The sequence below is a fragment of the Geospiza fortis genome, unplaced genomic scaffold, assembly GCF_000277835.1.
Source record: "Geospiza fortis unplaced genomic scaffold, GeoFor_1.0 scaffold188, whole genome shotgun sequence".
In the NCBI taxonomy this organism is placed as follows: domain Eukaryota; kingdom Metazoa; phylum Chordata; class Aves; order Passeriformes; family Thraupidae; genus Geospiza; species Geospiza fortis.
The window spans coordinates 563,206-582,999 of record NW_005054337.1 but is presented as its reverse complement, the minus strand read 5'-3'; the positions used below and the strand labels follow the sequence as shown (position 1 = coordinate 582,999).

Sequence of the window (19,794 nt, the reverse complement as noted above, 5' to 3'; positions counted from 1 at the left end):
AGAGTGGCTTTATTAATTTTTTTAAATAGATGATGCTAGCAAGTTTGAAAGTGTAAAAAGTTCTACCAAAATTAATACTGGTTTAAATCACGGATAAGAACAATTTTGCAGCAATTTATGTCCAAACAATACTAGTAAAACCTAGTTCTGGAAAATGGAGTTTAGCCAAGTTAATTTGATTTGTATAATGACACTTACAACATCAAAAAGAAAAGGTTAAAAAAAATCTCCTTTTATTTTTACAACAGTTCATACAGGTGGTTTTGGCTGGACTTTAAAAGAGCATCCTTTCTTAGGTGGGGTTCCATCACAATTACTGTGCAAATAGCTGAAGTAGAGGTCATGAAAATGCTGTTACTTCATTTCCTTCGTTATCATATGGAAATATGCAAAAATTCTTCCCTGGAAATTAAAATATTTACATTACTCCTTTTGCAGAATTTGCTTGCAAGAGGATTACTGTTTACTAGTCTTGCCAAAATATTTGAGGTGCAATCTGAAAATTTCTAGCTGGCAGCACAGACTTAAGCAATGGTCATTCCTTAGGCCAGAAGGTTCAGATGTTAAAATACAGGATATTGAAATGCCTGATTTCCACTGATGGAAGAGGCAGCTCGGTGCCTGAGTGTCTCAACAACGTGTCAGAGAGCACAAACCTGCAGGTCTGAAGTCAGTGGGAGCAGCACCAAGGAATTCAATGGAAAAGGCTCAAACTTTCTTAGCAAAAAGTCGTGATCTTTAGTACAGGGGGGGTGATGGTAAAAAGGAGCAATGCTTCCTCTTGAAGGTCTCTTGAGCAAAGGGAGGAAGGAAAGGTGAGGTTGTGTAGCAGTAAAAATTCTGGGAAATAATTGGGGGGAGGAAAAGATAGTCATAAAGCATCTTTTAATTAAAGTTTTCATCTGATGCTTTCTTTTTCATAGAACTGTGTCAAAGTCTCCACTTAATGGAATAGAAGGAGCATCTGTCCTTTTAGCACTAGAAGGATTCTGTTTTCTTACAATGCACTGTTTATTTAAATATTCAGTCACTTCTTCACTTCTTGTACTGTTGGTTTATGATTTTTTGGAAGTTGATGCTGCAACAGCTCCCATGCAAGCCGACGTGTCACATATTCCTGGAGTTCCCTGAGCCCCAACAGTGCCAGGAGTCCCAGGGTCCCCTGGCAGCCCGGGTTCACCCTGAGCACCATCACGGCCGTTTTTAGTAATTCCAGGCACACCAGGTGGTCCTAAACAAGAGAGGGGAAAGATACATGAAATATTTCCACCTTTTCTTTTTTAATATCTGTATATATGTGTTGATTTTAGAGATCTTAATATACTTTGAGTGTCTGTACATCACACTTGTTATGGCCTGTTGAGTACAAGGTGTTTTCAATAAATTTACCCTGAATCTGGAGTATGTGCTTTGGATTTTTTTATCTCTAGTTATTTTATGGAAGATTCTGAGACAACGGTGTATAAATATTATAAAATTTTATGGTATAGATTTTGTGGAAAAATTTAAAGTAACATGGTTGTAAATATTTTGGCTTTATGAAATTCTGTGAATGGAGAACCTGCTTTTGGTGCCTGCAGTTTATTCATTGTACAGGTGTAATCCCAGTTAGAAAAGCTGCTTTAACAGGTGAGCAAAATAAAGAATATTCTTCCAAGTTTCCAATATATATCAATTAATTTGCATAAATTAATCTTGAATATTTTAATAAAGGAATCATCAGGAAGCAGGCACCATCCTTTCCCTTAATCTGGAGAGCCTCAGAGTTGTCACACCTTTAAATGAGTGATGATAATCTATTGCCATCAGCACGCAGAGCTGTCCCTCCTCAGCCTTCACTTCAGCCATGCAGCATTCTATTCTATTAAATTATTATTATTATTATTTTTTCCCCTCACTTACCCTGCAGCCCTTGGTCACCATCAGGCCCATCGATACCTTGGCCCACGGGTCCTTTGTCTCCCTTTTCACCAGGGTCACCTTCAATCACAAACACAATTTCCACAGTGAGTTGTGCTCTGCAGCTGGAGCCACCAACGGCACAGGGAGAGAACAGGAGGAGCTACAAATAAATCCTCTGGGTGCTGCAGGGATCTTTGCTTACATGGCACCCCCAAGATGCACAACACCACCCAGAGCTCCACCAAGGCCTGATCTCTTCTCCCCAGTGCTGAATTCAGTTCACCACTTATTTCAGTGGGCATAAAAGAGAAGCAAATTATTTCCCTCTGAACTTGCCTCTGGGTCCAGGGTCACCAAGCTCTCCTGTTGGCCCTCTGTAGCCAGGGGGCCCACGAGGACCAGGATGTCCAACAATCCCCGTGCTGCCAGGAGGGCCCGGGGGCCCAGCTGGGCCCGGCCGTCCCGTCATTCCAGGAGCCAAGGGCTTCCTCAGGTTAGCAGCCAGCAGTGCAATTTGCTCTGAAAAACACAATCAAACTCTGATCTCCAACATTTGCACTCTTTCTTTAGCCAGAACTTCCTGCCACTGCTCCTGGCAGGAGGGAACAGAGAATCTGTCCTTTCTGTTTACCCGTAGCTTTTTGGGGTTTTTTACATCTCCACAGATGGAGATATTAATCATAAATCTGCAGGGTTGATTATTCCTGTTTCTAAAACCACTTTAAAGGATGTCAAGTATTCTAACAAATGACACTTAAATAATTTCCTGAAACAAACTTTAACCTCATCCCAAACAGGGGATGTAACCTCCAAATGCAAAACAGTCACTTTGAATAAAGAAGGACACTACAGGAGGACCTGCTCCAAGGAAATGAGGTGCACTGAGGAGAGGTGGAGCTCAGAATGACACAGGTTAGGGCAGGAGGTCTCACACAACACTTGTGCCAAAGTTGCTTTCAGTGCATTTTGACCATTGCCATGATGAATCATTTAAAAATACTAATTTTAGAACACCAAAAGATATCCCCAACAAAGTGACCTCCTGAATACAACAAGGTGACCTCCTGAATAATTTCCATACACTAAAGGTCAATGTATTTTTTTTCATATAAAGACAGAAAATTAACAAACCTCAGAAGCCATTTTATGTTCAGGATTTACTCATCTGGTAATTAAAGTCATTTTTCTCTCAGTAATACTCACCATTTATCATTTCCCCACAGAGTTCTCTGATATGTTGTTCACTGGCCTCTTTGCCCTGCAGTTAACAGAATTTGTCTTTGTAGGAACCTCCTTATCAATAACCAGCCCTGGCAGAGGCTGCAGGACACAAAACACATTTCCAGGAGCTTGGGAAGCAGCACAAGGTCCTGCATGAAGAGCAGGGGGTTCTTTCCCCTCTTCATGCAGGTGACAGCTTCCCTTCAGAACTCTGCTGTACAAATGGCAGCAATTCATTTTAATGTCAGGCCAGATATTTAATCTGGGGTTTATTTGGCCTTATTTTTGCCTGCTGAAATGTAGGACCTTATTTTTTGGATAGCATCCAAAACCCCACAATGCATTTTTTCCCTTCACAGGCTCCCTGACTGTGCTGCAGAAGCAGCAGATACTTACAGGAGGACCAGGTTTTCCTGTGATGCCAGGGACACCCCTCTCCCCCTGGTGACCCATGGGTCCTGGATGTCCTGGGATCCCTGGTGCTCCAGCTGTCCCATTAGGTCCTTGGACACCTTTTGGACCAAGTTCTCCTCTTTTTCCTGGCTGCAGTGAAGAATGAAAAAGACCAAAATGACTTAAAATGGAAGTCATGGTCCATTATTTTCTCTTAGGAGTTAGTTAAGACTTTCTTGAAGTTCCCTGAATGGATCTGGATGATCAGATACATTTCTGACATCCTAAGGGTGTTTCTGCATATATAGGTCATGATAAGAGGTGAAATTATCAAACAGATTTCAATATTTTGAATGCCACAAATCACCATTTTTCTCATAGATTTTATAGCATGATTGTGAGAACAACCTGCTTTAGGCAATGACACCAGGGCAGAGTTTATTCTATAGTTATAGAGGTGCAATGGTCATGCTTACTCCTAAATCCCTCAGGGCATGAGCCCCCAGTGCCTGACACTTACCTCTCCTTTTTGGCCAGGAGGTCCAAAGGGACCCTGTCAGAAAGAAAAGGGAAATAAGCAAGTGATTCATTCAGAAAATGCACATCTGAAACCCAATCTCCCAAGCTGCTGTGATGTGTGCAAGGCTTGGGTTGCCCTCTTTTCACAGCAGGGCTGGAGAGCTTGGTTAATTCTGACTGGCCACAGTGATCCGTGGCTTTCTGCACCCATCTGTTATTTGAGGAGTCAACTGTACTGAATTGAAGGACACCTACCAGTTCTCCTTTGTCACCTGGGAGGCCATCTGCTCCAGCAATGCCCTGAGAGAGAGACCAGAGTTAACAGAGCACCTACTGCTGACAGCAAGGACCTGGATATACTCCCTGGGGCTGGGATATATCCCCTGGGACACCCTGGGGGAGATGGGGGCTCCAGCAGCCACAGCTGCTCCAGCAAGGACAAGTTCTCTCTTCCCAAAGCTGGACTCCACAGTAGCTGCTCCCCTGCTGGTGAGGGCACAGGGGCACAGGGCAGCTGGCACGAGGACTGGGTGCCCTCTGCAACAAGCTGGGACCTGGATGAAAGGCTGGATTCATATGGATGAGAACCATGAAAGACATCCACAGGCTGGCACTGGCATTCCTCACGCAGGGAACCTAAATTTCAGCTCCCCCTGCTCTGTGTCACGGAAAACAGGGTTTGAAGCCACAGGAAAATACTGATTGTCCTGTTGCCATGGCCTCCTGAGCAGGGTCCCAGCTTCATCCCACCCTCAAACTGCATGATCTCTTGGTGAGGAACATCCCTCTCCTCTCCTGGGGCAGGAATGCAAGGGTGCCTAAAGCTCCTCTGACATCGCCTGTCCCAGCCCTTTGCTGCTCACCTCCACCAGCAGCAGCCTGAGCCATCTGAGCCTGCCTGGGGGGACACAAATCCCTGCAATCCCTGCCCAGGGCACAGCACAGAGCTCTGCTATTAGAGCAGATCATGAACATTGTTATGGTGACTCCACAGCTTTCCAGGGGAAGTTTTCCAAGACAAAGATCAGGTTGGTCTTTCCCCTTAGCAACAAAACACAGACCACACTGATGCTGGTAAACCAAACCAGCAAGGCTTGCTAGGAAAGCTCCACTTTCTGCAAGAACACAGCCATGCATTAATAAAAGTATTTGATGAAAACTGGCCCAAAAGCTCATTGCTGAAATTAAACCAAGCATGGAACTTGAACAGCAAAAAGTATAAGATTAAACTATTTCATTAGTGCGCCAGGCTTCGAGGTTAGGGTGAAATAGCCTTCATCAGGCACATGGAGCTGAGGAAAAGCTGCACTTCTAAACCTAACTGGGGAGGAATTTGATGTGAGGAGCTCCTGCACAGGTCCTTGTGGCTACAAAACACCCAGTGAGGGCCTGGTGTTTGTACCACAGCATTTTCATGAGTCCCCACTAGAACGGGCACCATCTGTGCCAATGCTGGGGAAATGGGACCAGAGAGGGGTTTGGTTTCTGCTGCAGAATATTTTCATTAGTGGAAGAAAAAGCCGTTTGTGCTGTCAAAGGCTGTCCCTGAAATTTGGTTTAAATGCCTTATGCTAACAACACCATGAATGTTATCACTTACCTGGTTCCCCTTGGGACCCGGAGCACCGAGAGGACCCTGAAAATAAATAAGACAAAGAAGGAAATGAGCTCCAACTGCTACTTTGCTATCAATTCCTGGTGTGGTCAGACACTCTCAGCAAGGGGTCAGAGTCTCCCAGCTGCCAAGTTAGAGGGTACAAATCTCATTCACACTTCCTAGAAATAAGAAGGGATTTAAGCCCCCCTGCTGGCTCTGTGACACTCTCCACAGTCCCTGGTTTGTGTTGTGGGGTAATTTCTCAGCCTGTGATGTGAGGAGGAGCTTGGATTTATTTGTGGTATAAAGCAGACAAGAATATTTTCGTACCACAAGGGCAAAAAGCCAAGATGCTTTTTCAAGTCCTTATTAGACTGTCAGTTTTCCTAGGATTTAGAATTAGGTGCTGCTGATTTAAAGATTAATGGAACAACATGGCCACAGGAATAAAATACATTTAGATGATGAACTGATTATCACCTCAGGAATAATCCAGGCAATTTGGAAAATCCTTTCATCTTTATCTACCTGACATTCACATTTTCAGCCCTATTTGAGACATTTCTGCTCCAGAGAGCAGAGCCAACAGGAGTTCAGGAGAACCCCAAATTTTTTTTCTCTACTGCAAAATCTACATGTGAAATTCAGCCATTTTATCCTTCAAACAGGATTTTTATAGCACACTCATCAATCTGGCATCTGCAAACTGATCTTTTTTTATTAACTAGATCTAGAGATGGCTCAGCAGAACAGGATCTTTGAGGAGAACAAGCATACACATCAAGGACATTTTATTTTGTTCAATTCAAGCACTAAGTTAAAAAGAGGGGAGTTTTCTATTAATGAAAAATAACTCAGAAAAACAGACAATGGAATGTAGAAATGCAAGAGTGGCTAAAACTTTGTAACACCCATTTTATGTTTGCTGATGGCAAAAAGCAACATATTCCTTTCTGAACATTTTAATCTAAATTTTATACCTCTGACTTCACAGAGTCTCAAGGCTCCATGACAGTTTGTGGCAATAAAACACATTTCAGTCACCAAAGACCAAGCAAGGAGCATTCCCTTGAAGACAAGCTTAGCCCAGAGGATTTTCATTCAAAATTCCAATTCACTGCAGGAACAAGGAGTTCAGGACTGCCAGCCCCATGTCTTCACACATTTCCTCTGATCAGCTCAACAAAACTCATGGTTTTGGCCAAGCATTCAGTGCTCCAGTAAGGAGCCCAGACAGGCAATGCCCCAGGTGGCTGCTGGCATCCAGAATCCTCAGGAATTTCAGCATAATAAAAATCCTTAGGAAAAATATTTGTCTATTGCTGCCTCAGTCAGCAAGAGCAGCCAAGCCCTTCGCCTCCCCATGTCCCACCCAGCAGGATGGTTGATGTATTTTATCTCAACACTGTTTTATATCTTACAGTCAAATGCACTAAACCACTGGTAATTTTCATGCCAGCAAACACATTGACTGAAATGCTGGTTTATGTGCCTGAGCAGCCAGTCCAAGGACTGTGAAAAAGCCTGTCAGTACTCAGCTAGCTCAGGCATGAGGGGATTTCTCTTTTTTTCCACAGAAAAGTCTCCATCGATTTCAGGATTTCTCTTTTTCCACAGAAAAGTCTCCATTGATTTCAGGAGAGTGTGATGAGTTGGCTGCAGCTGGGACAGGGTGATTGCATCGATGCTGTGTGTGCAGCTCTCCTCTTTATCCTGACCCAGGGCAGATCTCGGGGTGCTTTGTGTGTCCCCAGCAGCACAGGCTGTTTGTTCAGGCTATAAAAACACAGCCTGAGGGTTTAGGGTGAGCCCAGCACCACCAAACCATCAAGGACCTCATCCACACCGTGTTTGAACACCTCCAGGGATGGGGACTCCACCACTTCCATGGGCAGCCTGTCCCAATGCTTTACAACCCTTGCTGGGAAAAAAAATTCCTGGTATCCAATCTAAACCTCCCCTGGTGCAGCTTGAGGCCATTTCCTCTCGTTCTGAGCAACCAACAATCACATCTCAGAGTAACTGCACTGAACTTCAGAGGCAGAAATAAAACCTAGATTATGTTTTATTGCTTTAAGCACGACGTTTTCCCTCCTTCTGCTCGGAGCAGCCCCCTGGGCGCTTCATGCAGGGGCCTCTTCCCCTCTGAATGTACATTTTTCACCACAGCAAAGCCCTGAATGCAGCCAGGAGCCCCAGAGCTCCACAATAACGCTCCTGTTTCACACTTCCAGCCCACAGTCACTCCAAAAGGCTTTTTTAAACCTGCCTGGAGCCAGCACAGAAGGGCCATTGTGGAATCCCCGTGGTGCTGCTGCAGTTGCTTACACAGAAAGCAACTTAAAGCTTTTTTTTAAAAAAAAAACTTTCACCTTAAAGCTGGGGAGGAGGGAGCTGGTGAACACATGGCTCCTGTTCTCCTGAAAGCTCCCAAAATGCTGCTCACTTTGCCCTGATGGCTTCTTTCAAATGAGAATGAACTCATTTAAATAAAAAGTCACATTTATTGTGAGGTGGGATGCCCAGGTGTTTTGCTGTTCAGAAAGAAAAGTCACTGATAAAGCTGTAATTTTAAAAAAACCCCAGAGAGTCTAATCAAGCATCTCAGTAACAAAAATTAATGAATCAGCTCTCTCGTGCTCCTGGGGAGCAAGACTTTGGTTGAACCAGCGTAAGGAACAGGTGAAAATCCAAAACATTCTGTATTTTGGCTAGGATAGGGCCTGGAAGTTGCTTTTAAACAACCCACCCTGTCTGGAAGTAGTGGGAGTTTCTGGAGCGGAACAGAAGCCAGGAGCAGAGGGGACAGCATGCACGAGTCCTGCTCCCTGCCCTGAGGTCTGACTTGGGCAGCCCCAGGGACACCCAGCACAGCCACACCAGGTTTGGGTGCCCATTGCCCCCTAAATGCCCATCCCAAGCAGGCATGGGTGCCAGGAGTGCTGTCCTTACCCTGTCTCCTGTCTCTCCACGGATCCCAGTCGGGCCAGGCAGGCCAGGCTCGCCGCTGGCACCTTTGGGGCCCTGTTGGGGAAACAGCAAAACCAAGCTGCAGCTCACAGTGCCAGAACCCCTGGGAGTTCACCAGTCCCCATAGCATGTTCAGAAAGGTTATTTTTGGATGTCTCTCTCCCTTTTCCCCCAGGACCTGGGGACCGTTGTGTTGGTTGGTAGAGCTCGTTCCAGATTCTCTCCTGGTCCAAGGTCAGGCACGTGCCAAGGTGCTCCAACCTTTGCCCTGGGTCTGTCATTAATAAACCTCTTAAAATTAATAAACCTTCAATATCTGAGAGCCCACCAAGTGATGCTTCCCTCAGCCAGTGCCAGTGGGGAGTGGAGGTCCCACACTCTTGGAGAAGGGAGGAAGAAATGCTGGAGACCCCTGGAGGAATTCACTGAAGAAAAACAGAGAGCAGAGCAGCTCAAGGAGAAACTGAGGTGTCTTTACAAAGATCAAACCCAAAAAGCCATAAAAACCTTAAAATTCAGTTTGTTCCACCACCTGCCACAGGCTGGGACATCTTGCACCAGACCAGGCTGGCCTTGGACCCCTCCAGGGATGGGGCAGCCACAGCTGCTCCCAGGGAACAGGCTCAAAACTCAACCCCTCCCTCTGCAAACAAACACTGAATATAAATTGCTCCTGCAGGCAGCTTCTCTGGCCTTTTGCTCTTTCTCCCATCCCGTGGTAACGAAGGTGTCACGCTGGTTCTGGCAAATGGAAGGAGATTTCTTGCTTTCCCTCATTGCCATCACCCAAATTCTGGCCAGAGGCTTGCAGACAGCACTGCCCTGCCAAAACACCACGATGACCCCTGTGTCACACTGACCTGGAAGCCTCGGACACCTCGGGCTCCTATGGGGCCTTGGAGGCCGAGTGGTCCCTGCAAAGAGAGAGATCAGCTTTGGTAAGTGTGGGGGCACCAGCTGTTGGTTTTTCTGGGTCTGGTTTGAAGGTACTCCAGAGAGTAGTTTCATGTTCAGACTCAGGTGTTTATTATTTCTTACCAGTAGAACAGTCTCACTACTGTGAGTTCAGCAGCTTTTCATTAGAAGGCACAAAATGGCCAACAATCCCTTGTTCCAAGGTCCTTTAAGACTAAACTATCTAATTAAGAGCTGACACCTGGATTATTTTCCCCTTTAACCCAATAACTGATCCCAAAGAGCTGCAATGGTGACTTCTCTGCCCAATTACAAAATGCCACCCAAACCCATGGAGAAGGAGGAAGAAGAAGCATGAAGAAGAAACCCAGGACATCACCCTGTGCCCTCCATCTTGCTTCCATCCACAACATACTAAAAATCCCAAAACCTCAATTTCTCACCAAGTCTCACACCTACACTGCTCTCTATAATCTATTTCACACTTTTGTGGATTCTAGTCTATTCTGGAGTTTAGAAAACTTTTTCCATGAATGAGGGTCAAAGCCAGTGCTGCCCTGGGGGTCAGGGCACCCCAGAGCAGACAGAGAAATATTCCCTGTGTGCCCTGGGTTTGCACAGGTGAGGAGAACATCTGGGGCCAGGTGAGTCACCTGTGCCACTGAACAGCAGTTCTGTGCTGCTGCCCCTGCAGAGTTGGTTTGGTGTTTGCTGAGCTTTGTTAATTGCATTGTTGTTAACAGAAAGGCTTATTTGGATAATCAATGCTTAAGAGCATGCCATGCTCATGAGCAGCAGAGATCAGGGACAGCAAAAAGTGGGCAGCATGACAGAGCACAGACAACATCCATTAGAGGCATCTGCTGTCCCAATATTATGCTTTTAATTGATTGCAAGGAGCTACTGCAAAACACGTGCTGCAGGCCCTTTGAAATGAAAAATGGCAATTGCATCCATTTACTTGGGCATTCTTGGTTCCAGCAATGTACAAAAAGGCAGCAGTTTATGCTGCCAGGGCTTTTAAGAGCTCACCAGACAGAACATGAACATTACCATTAGGAGTCTCTATTGCTTTCTCCTGAGAAAAAAAATCACATATCCAATAAAGATCTTGGATGAAAAAAAAAAAACCAAAGTAAGTAATTTAGGCATTTAAATTTTGTAAACTGTCTTCTTGAAATAGATGCCTTCAGCAAGCTTCTGTCACGAGGCAGGGCTGCAGCTTTGGCTCCTTCCACTGCCATCCCTGCTGGGTGGAGCATTCAGGGACACAAATGAACCCCAAACTGGCCGCTGATATAAAGCAGCATCAGCCTCAAAAAGCTGAACAAGTGCTCAGGTATTTTTGTGGTTACTGCTTTCCACTTAGCTTTCTGCTTGTAATTCAGTAAGGAACTTTAAAAGTTATAAATACAAAGCTTTAGGGAAGTTGAGTTAAATTGCATCCAAAATGGCTCTGCTGAGCTGCTGATGGGAGCTGGAGGGACCTGACAGGTTCTGAGAAAAAGCTAAAAAACCCAAATTATTTTGAGTCAAACGGCCTTAACACTGGAAAAATCCTGCACCTCTCTTGGAACAGCCCAGTCTTAACAAATAAATTATGATTCTAATAAAACAAATCAGAAATGAGAAGCCCAGGTTAGACATAACGATGGGTTCAGCTGCAACTGCACCCCTGTCAAAACTCTGCACCAACACAATCAGCTCAGCTGCTTTTGCTTTTTGGCTTTAATAATGTGGTAGCTTTTGTGAGGCCAGCCACTCTCATGAAAAATTGCAGACATAAAAGCAAACATTATTAATACAGTTTATTTCTAAAGCTGATTTCCCTCTCCTTGGAAGTTAAAGCAGAAGCTGCTCACAAACAATAAATCATGCAGCTCAATTTCTTCCAAGTGGCACGTACCAGAAATCATATTAGACTTGCTGTAGGCTCCTGGATTTCAAAATGAGATTAAGATGGGGGAAAAAAACCAAAAGAAACAGAAAAAAAAAAACCAACAAAACCACTGGAAGATCAGATCCAACCCCAACACCAGGACTAACTGGGGAGTGACAAGATGAAAAAGTACCCAAGCATTTTCAGTAGTGAGATCAAAATCAGGGTTTTACCCTCCTGGTATTATTTGTTACCATCTCTGCTACTGGGCAGGGACACCATGCAGTTATTCCCAGTTTTGTTGCACCTATGGCTTCAGGTTTTGCAGGGCATCCCTCTGCTCTGCTGCAAGGAAAAGGATGCAGGACTGGGGAGGATTTCAGGTTCATGTGCTGGTGGCAAAGTCCATTGTAACAGTGAAGTTCTGCTTCCCTAATGCCTCACTTCAGCCCTGGCAGAACCCTCCTGTTCCTGTGCAATGCGGGGCTTGCTGACTGCCCAGCCTCTCCTGCAGCTCCACAAACCTCCTGGGAGCTGCAGTTTGCTCTGCCAAGGGAAATGGGGGGATCCCTCGGCATTTGCACGGAGCTGTCAGTGGGAACAGGGCCTGACCCAGCCTGGGGAGGAATTTCTCTGCTGCCAAAGCTCCCCAGAGACACCACTGAGAGAGAAAGTGGCTTTTCACTGCAGCCTGAGAGTGACCCCCCCATCCCAATCCTATTTTGGCACCTCTCTGGTTCTCAGCCAGCTCTGTACTTACAGTTGCTCCTCTGGGTCCTGGCAGACCTCTCTCACCAGGGATGCCAACATCGCCCTGGCAGGGACACCAAAGTCAGCTGTGAGGTTCAGGAGGCACAAACCCACCCTTCCCAGCCCTCTGGGGCACATTCCTGCATCCCAGGCTGCCCAGCCCCCAACTCCTGCCCCCCTGGCCCCTCTGCCAGCCCACTGCTGGTGGGTTTTGCCCAGCACCAGTGCCCAGCCAGCTCAGTGCTCCCTGGGAGCTCCACACCACTGTGCAATGCCTGGAGTGCTCAACCCCCTGGGACTGCAGGTGCTGCATCGCTGGGAGCTTTATCTATGCAAGGAAGCAGCACGTGAGCTCCAGCTGCCCAGTTTGGTTTAAAACTCACCAGCAGAGCCCGTGGTAAGTGGGAATGTGGCACTTACAGGGATGCCTGGCTCTCCAGAGGGACCTGCCTCTCCCATCTCTCCAGGGCTGCCCTGCAGAGCACAAAGCAAACACTCAGTGAGGGCAGCACTTCAGGGAGTTAAAACCTGGATCAGGAAATAAAAACAGCTTTAAAGTTTTACAGTTTTAGGGCAAAACTCGCAGCACCAGAGGACAGGTGAGCTGCACACTCTCTCCTGGCACCAGGGGCCAGTGGGGGCTGCCAGCCCCAGGCAGGGTGCCCATGTCCCACAGGATGCCAGGACATCCCATCCCATTCCCTCCTGCACCCCCTTCACAGCAGGAGGAGATTCCTGCCCCACCTTCCTGCAGCAATAATGATGCAGAGGGAACAATTCATAAAGGAGAGGGACAGGGGGAAAAAAGGACACCTCTCAGAGCAGCTTTGTGCTGGACTGCTCTGGTGTGCCTGAGGTTTTCTTTATCTCACAAGTAGGTGTCAACCTAAAGCTCCATGGAAGTTTTTCTCCTGAGGCGAGGGAAAATCTGCAGAAGGCAAGATGAGATCATTCTGCTCCTGCTGGTGCTCAGCCTTTTGATTCCCAAAGGTCAATCCTCCTCCTGGGACTTTGACTAAAGGATGAGGTTTACTAAACCACTGATGACTCTCCTGTGTCTGAACCAGGTGCCAGCCCAGTTATTTTACCTAATTGCAGCTCTTCAGCCCCAGCAGAAATACAGAATCCATCACTTTGGGGTGAGTCCTCCCAGTGCCCCAAAGCTAAAAAGTCTTGCTGTGACCAGTTTCCCCACCAGACCCCATCATTAGAGAGATTCACTTACTGGTTCACCCTTTGAGCCTTTGATACCTGCTCTTCCAGGCAGACCCTGAAAAAAAATCATATTAAAGCAATGTCAGAAGAAGTGAAGTTATTACATTTGTTATTCTGGTCTGATTTGACACACAAGGAGCGACCTTTGCTTGAAGCAATGGGAGGTTTAGACTTCTGCAGCTTTCACTGTGAAAATTATGATTTCAATGTCTCTCTTGCTGCCCTTGCAGCTCCATGAACACAAATCCTTGGCATGAGAGCAAAGAGCAGGGATGTACAAATGGACCAGCAGCAGCAACACTTTGCACAGCAGAAACCTCTCTCCAGGGGAGTTCAAAATATTCTGCAAATGCAGGAAGAAAGGAATACTTGATCTCTTTTAAATAGTTGGAAATCTGGAGAGATGAAACATTTTGCCAATAAGCACTGGAGTAAGGCAGGGACAGAGCTCAGGATATTACACCCAGATCTTGCCTCCCTCCATAAGGCAAGCACATCAGTGGGATGTGAAAGAGAAAATCCCTCTCAAGTTTAGATTTTAAAGAGTCAGAGAAGCCAACAGGCAGGGAATTACTGTGAGGTGCTGCTCCAGGTGCTCTCCAACCCTGTCTGGCACACTCCTTCCCTGTCTGCAGGGTGGGAAAAGCACATTTCCCCTTGGCTTAACTAGAGCTCCTTGTGAAACAGCCCAGAGAACGGCCCTGCCCTGTCCCCAGGAAGGATCTCTGCAGGCACACTGAGCCCCCAGGGGTGGCAGGTCCTGCTCCATACTCACGGGAAGTCCATTTGGCCCCTTCTCTCCAGGAGCACCCACAGGAGCTGCGTCACCCTGTGGATAGGGACAGGTTAGGAGGGATCCTCCAGCACAGGCTGGGGACACATTCCCAGACAGGCATTTGTGCTTTTCTCCCTCCCTGTGTGCACAGGACCGAGAGCTGCTGTGTCCAGAGGAGTGAGCACCCACTGGACAGGAGCTCCCTGCAGCTCCCAGCCCTCCCTGGCAGCACACGTTCAGTGTTCCTGCAGGAGCTCTGCTCAGGAACCAGGCAACTGACAGCACCTTGTCTCCAGGCTACTGAAATCAGCTCTGAAAAGGCGTCTCTGAAGGCCTGGAGTCAGCCAGCAGGAACCACTGAGTCCAGGGGCACAGCTGAGCTTTCATCATTTGTGCACCTCCCTTCTTTAGGGAATTCTCCTCGGGATTAACTAACAGGGGAATTTCACTCTCCTTCACTCGTGACACTATCAGAAAACTTTTAAAAAGGAAAAGCTTTCCAGCCAAGCTTCCTGAGGGGAATTGCAGTCTGAGGAACCTTCCCTGCAGTGTTAAGCAGGACTTTACAAACCTTCTCACCATCGAGTCCAGGAGCTCCATCCCGCCCATCCTTGCCAGGCATCCCCTGCAATCATGGACAGACAGGTTTAGGTCAGAGGAGGCTCTGTGGTTTGCAAAATTCACATCAAAGAAGCTTTGGCAACGAGTCCAGCTCCAGTTGTGCTGGGAGATTTTCACTTGCAGCAGTACAATTGTGGCTTAGCCCAGCTGGGCTTGCACAGAGAGCACAGAGCAGGAGTCTGACAGCAAAGATGGCAAGGAGCAGATTTTTGCCTGTTCTGTTTGATCTCCTCATCTGCAAGCAAGACCAACAGCAAGACCTGCATCCTGCTTAGCTGACTTACAGGTTCTCCTATGAGCCCACGAGCCCCTGGGTTTCCTTTTGGTCCAGGTTTACCCTAGAAAACAACAATAAATCCTGAATTAATTAACCTGAAGAACAGTCAACAAAGACAATGCTCAAATTCTGTAGGGATATTTCATTCCATTTCAGCTGTGTCCTCTCTGTCCACATAAATTTGGAGGTTTTGGACACAGCAGGAAACCAGCCCAGTGCTGGATACAACACCTGGAAAGATCCTTGATCATTTCAGGGGATGGAAATGTAAGATCTGCTCCTGTGCTCCAGGCTGTAGGAGCACTTGGACACTTTAGAGTTAAGCATCTCATTTTTGAGATGAGGCTTCCATCCCTTTCAAGCAAATGAAGGGGGCACAAGCCATAATAAACCTGTGGAACAGTTTCTGGACTGGAGCAAAGGGTGTTTGGCTGCACTTACAGTGTCACCTTTGGGCCCCCGGAATCCCTGAGGTCCTTTGCTCCCTTGGTCTCCCTGTGACAGAGGAGGAAAAGCCATTGAGCATCTTCATCACACAGCGGCAGAGATTGCTGCTTTGGGGTGAAATGAGGAGGGTTTTGTGCTGTTTGCTTTGGTTTTTGCGCTGTTTGCTTTGGTTTTTGTGCTGTTTGGTGGTGCCAGCAGAGGTGTGAGCACACACAGTCCCCCGAGAGCTGGGCTGCCCTTTCTCAGTGACTCCCCAATTCCTGACACCCCTTCTGCAGCAGGCACCTTGCCAACAATCCCTCAGGGCAGACACCATCTTCCCCTTCATTTAATGAAGCAATTTCTTTAAGCAGAAACAGAGTGGGAGAAAAGCTTTAATATTTACTGTCCAGAGCCTGCTGGGTGTAATGAAAAAAAAGGTTTGGTGAGAAAGCACCTCATTTTGTTTTAGTTTGGATGAATTTCTCCTATAATTGCAAGACTAGGGAGGGCTCCCCAGAGGGTGGTGCTGCAGAAGGATGGGGATTGCATCCTCAGCACACAGCTATTCCTGCTTGGAGCAAAAATCCTTGAGAGCACCTGGGAACAGAGCAGGCTCAAGGGATGTAAGCTCACAGAAGGGCTGATTCTTCCTCCAAAAGTAATGGATATTCCCTTCTCCAGGGCTTGCCCACAGCTGCTGGTGCTCAAGGCAGAGCAGTGAAGCACAGAGCAATGGAAATGTGGTGAATTTATTCTGGTGTGGGGCATGGCAAAGGGAGAGACATCCTGAGGTCTGGGTCAGGTAAAATGACACTGCTCTGAGTGAAGGGAAAGGGAAAAGGGAAAAATCTGCTGGAGGTGGCCAGCACAGCCTCTGCTCACTGCAGCAGAGCTCAGGAAGGAGGAATAAACCAGGCTGTGGAGGGCAGGGCCACAGACAGCCTGGGATACATACAGCTCTGCCTGGAGGTCCTGGGATGCCAGGTGGGCCCCTGAATCCAATGTCACCCTGCAGAGGACAGACAGACAGACAGACATCATTGTGAGCCTGGGCTTGGCAGAGGGTGAAGTAACAGAATCCCCACCTTGCAGCACAACCTGAGAAAACACAAAAGCCCTGGAAAGACAACCCTGTATCTCCTGCTGGTTTGCAGGACAGACTTGCAGACAATCCCACTCTGAACAAAGGGTTTCACTCTGGATCTCCCCACCTTTGCACCTCTGATACACTGACAGCATTCATGGCCTTGCTATCTTGATAACACTCTTGCTCCTAAATAAATGCAGGACTTCATCCTATTCAAAACCATTCAGCCTCTGGGCTGCTGGTCAAGGGACTGTGACAGGAGTCCAAAGCTTCAATGAGCTGGAGATTGACCCTGTTCTCACTGAGGAGCCTTTTTGTGTCCTGAAAACCTTTGTCCATCACTGAGTCTGGCTTTTTCTTATAAAGAGACAGACAGAAAGTGAAATGTTCATTAAATATTTCTCCTTTTTTGGTTTTTTTTTTTTGTTGGTTTTTTTTTTTTTTTTCTCCAAGATTCTATAGCACTGTCAGCTGCCTTTTGGTTGGAATGATTCAGTCTGGCTGGGGCTGACCCTGCCAGTCCCTTGGGTGTGTGGATTCTTGGATTCTCCTGACTTTGGGAGGTTGTTCTGATGGAGGGCTGCAGGGAACAGCCCACACTTTCTACCTTTGCAAGTTTCCCAGTGGGATTCAGCAAGGACAAGTGCCACTGGCATCTCTCAAAAGACAAACTGGTGGTGGAGAGGAAAAGGAAAAATCACAAGTTTTTTTCTTACTCTGTCGCCAGCTGGACCCATTGGACCAGGGAGGCCTCTCAGTCCTCTTGGGCCCTAATTAAGGAAACAAATCAGTTCAAACTCAATCACTGTTTGTGTAACCAAGGTGACTCCCCATGACAAGGCCAGGGGAGAGGTGGGAAGGGAGAAGGGAGAAGGGTAGAGGAGGGAAGAGAAGAGAAGAGAAGAGAAGAGAAGAGAAGAGAAGAGAGAAGAGAAAAGAGAAGAGAGAAGAGAGAAGAGAAGAGAAGAGAAGAGAAGAGAAGAGAAGAGAAGAGAAGAGAAGAGAAGAGAAGAGAAGAGAAGAGAAGAGAAGAGAAGAGAGAAGAGAAAAGAGAAGAGAGAAGAGAGAAGAGAAGAGAAGAGAAGAGAAGAGAAGAGAAGAGAAGAGAAGAGAAGAGAAGAGAAGAGAAGAGAAGAGAAGAGAAGAGAGAAGAGAAAAGAGAAGAGAGAAGAGAGAAGAGAAGAGAAGAGAAGAGAAGAGAAGAGAAGAGAAGAGAAGAGAAGAGAAGAGAGAAGAGGAGGGGTTACCTGCAGGCCAACACTGCCAGGAATCCCTGGAGGGCCCGGAGGGCCAGGGTTACCCTGGGACAGAAAAATCAATCAGACAGAAGGAGGGACAACAGGAGCCTGCAAACACAGCCAGGGACAGCCCCATCTTATTGCTCCTTGAGCTCCCTCTCTCCCTCCTTCCCTCCCAGGTTTCTCTTCAGAATTTGTTTCTACATTGTAGACAATTTCTATGTGCAAGAGCATTCAGATCCGTCAGGATTTTATCCAAGTGATTAAAGCAGGAATTTATCCAAGTGATTATCAGTCAGGAATTTATCCAAGTGCTCAAAGCAGGGTTTTTCCTGAGCTGACATCCCTGCATGGCAAAGAATAGCTGTTAACTCAAACTGATTTCAACATGATGATCCTTGGAAAGGTGAATTTTCCTGGGGAGTCAGCACATGGTCCTACAGGGAGAGCAGTGGAACCCAATGCACTTCAGCCAAAGTAACTGCTCCTCGTTCAGAAACAGCCTCATTCCTCCCTGCCTCCTTGAAAAAATCCCTTATTTCTTTTTCAAGGTGTTATTAAAGAGAAAAATCCTCCCACGTTACTTTTAAGTTTAAGTTTACCTTTTCTCCTTGTTTTCCTACTTCACCAGGCTCCCCTTTGTGACCAGTGTGTCCCTAGAAATAAGAGTTGTGATTATTCACACCCCAGTAGAGTCTTGTTTAAAAATTAGGTTTGGTGAGACAGCTGTGAAACCTGAACCCCGCCTCCCAAATGACTTTCAGAGAAAGCAGTCTGTAGGTGTGCTGTGAATGGAGATCCCTCCTGGGGGAGGCTATCAGGTACCAGAGCCAGAATTGATGCAGGTCCTGAAAATGCCCAGATTTGGGTTTCCAGAGTGACTTGCACTAAGCTCATGGTCTGGATGCAACTCTCAAACACAGGGACCAGAACTCAGCCCCCATCACCCCAGAAAACGGGGATGAGTCACTCCTGAGAACCCCATTCTGCATGTTTAACCTCCCTTTTCACATCATCTTTAATGACTGCATCATCAAGCTTTCAAAGAAATCCACGTCCCACTGAGAGCTCTCACACAAGCTCTGACTCACTTTGTGTCTTGGCTCTGTTCCTGCGGCTGTGGGAGAGACCCAGGCTCATCCCAGCCATGGCAGATGTTATTCCTCACCACAGCAAAGGTCCTGGGCACCATTTGCATCATAATTGGAGAGTTTCACTGGGTTTTCCATTGCATGAGCTATGAATTTTGAGCAGCTATCCCTAAACATTTTATATTTGTAATGATATTTATGACTCAGTGCAGAGCCCAAGCAGACGGGGAAAGTGGGAAAGGTCACTCCAGGAGGAACTGAGAGCATTTCCCAGGAGTTCTCCCACTCACTGCCAACTTCTAAATCCTGCTAAAAGAACTTGAATCACTTTTTACTTTGTCTCACTGCTGGAGTCCATAACTGCAAAGACATGGAGGGGACAGAGGAGGAATGTTTAACTCCTAAGGGCTGAAAATTTACATACCAGAGGCCAACTAAATAACTCGGTTTAAAATATTTAAACATAAATCTGCCCGCTGCTACACTGGCTATAAAAACAACAATTAAATTGTATTGTATTAATTATGCAAGTTACATTTTGCAGTTTAAGAACTGGTGAGGTTTTTCCAGCTCTCAGCACCTGGTTTTTGAGGCAGCCCTGAACTGCTGCCCCTGTTTGTTCCTGTCCATCAGCTCTGCCCCACTGGCCTTGCAGGGGTTTTTAATCTATGCCAAGGGTTAAATTTCATGTGTAGGAATAAATGCAAATGCATGGCTGCTCTGGGAGCTGTGGAGCCTATATGTAGAGACTGTATATCTATATATAGACATATTATATATATATAATTTAATAAGCCTATATGTAGAGACTGTATATCTATATATAGACATATTATATATATATAATTTAATAGCGGTGTTTATTTTGGGACACAAGTCTGGAATTGCAGGTGATGTTTCCTTACCTTGAAGCCT

General features: G+C 46.5%; 1 protein-coding gene across 1 annotated transcript in view; it reads right to left on the bottom strand.

Moving 5' to 3' along the window:
* Window positions 1-211: 211 nt before the first annotated feature.
* Window positions 212-19,794, bottom strand: part of COL9A3 (collagen type IX alpha 3 chain) — a 35,008-nt gene continuing 15,425 nt past the window's right edge. The window contains 22 exon segments of the mRNA XM_031057996.1: window positions 212-1,231; window positions 1,903-1,980; window positions 2,239-2,421; window positions 3,106-3,160; window positions 3,520-3,666; window positions 4,037-4,069; window positions 4,291-4,335; window positions 5,636-5,671; window positions 8,585-8,656; window positions 9,463-9,516; window positions 12,157-12,210; window positions 12,567-12,620; window positions 13,372-13,416; window positions 14,137-14,190; window positions 14,708-14,761; window positions 15,042-15,095; window positions 15,476-15,529; window positions 16,419-16,472; window positions 17,267-17,320; window positions 17,798-17,851; window positions 18,391-18,444; window positions 19,785-19,794. The exon segment at window positions 19,785-19,794 is cut by the window's right edge and continues 20 nt beyond it. Coding sequence (XP_030913856.1) covers window positions 1,056-1,231; window positions 1,903-1,980; window positions 2,239-2,421; window positions 3,106-3,160; window positions 3,520-3,666; window positions 4,037-4,069; window positions 4,291-4,335; window positions 5,636-5,671; window positions 8,585-8,656; window positions 9,463-9,516; window positions 12,157-12,210; window positions 12,567-12,620; window positions 13,372-13,416; window positions 14,137-14,190; window positions 14,708-14,761; window positions 15,042-15,095; window positions 15,476-15,529; window positions 16,419-16,472; window positions 17,267-17,320; window positions 17,798-17,851; window positions 18,391-18,444; window positions 19,785-19,794 — 1,474 coding nt within the window. The 3' untranslated portion in view covers window positions 212-1,055.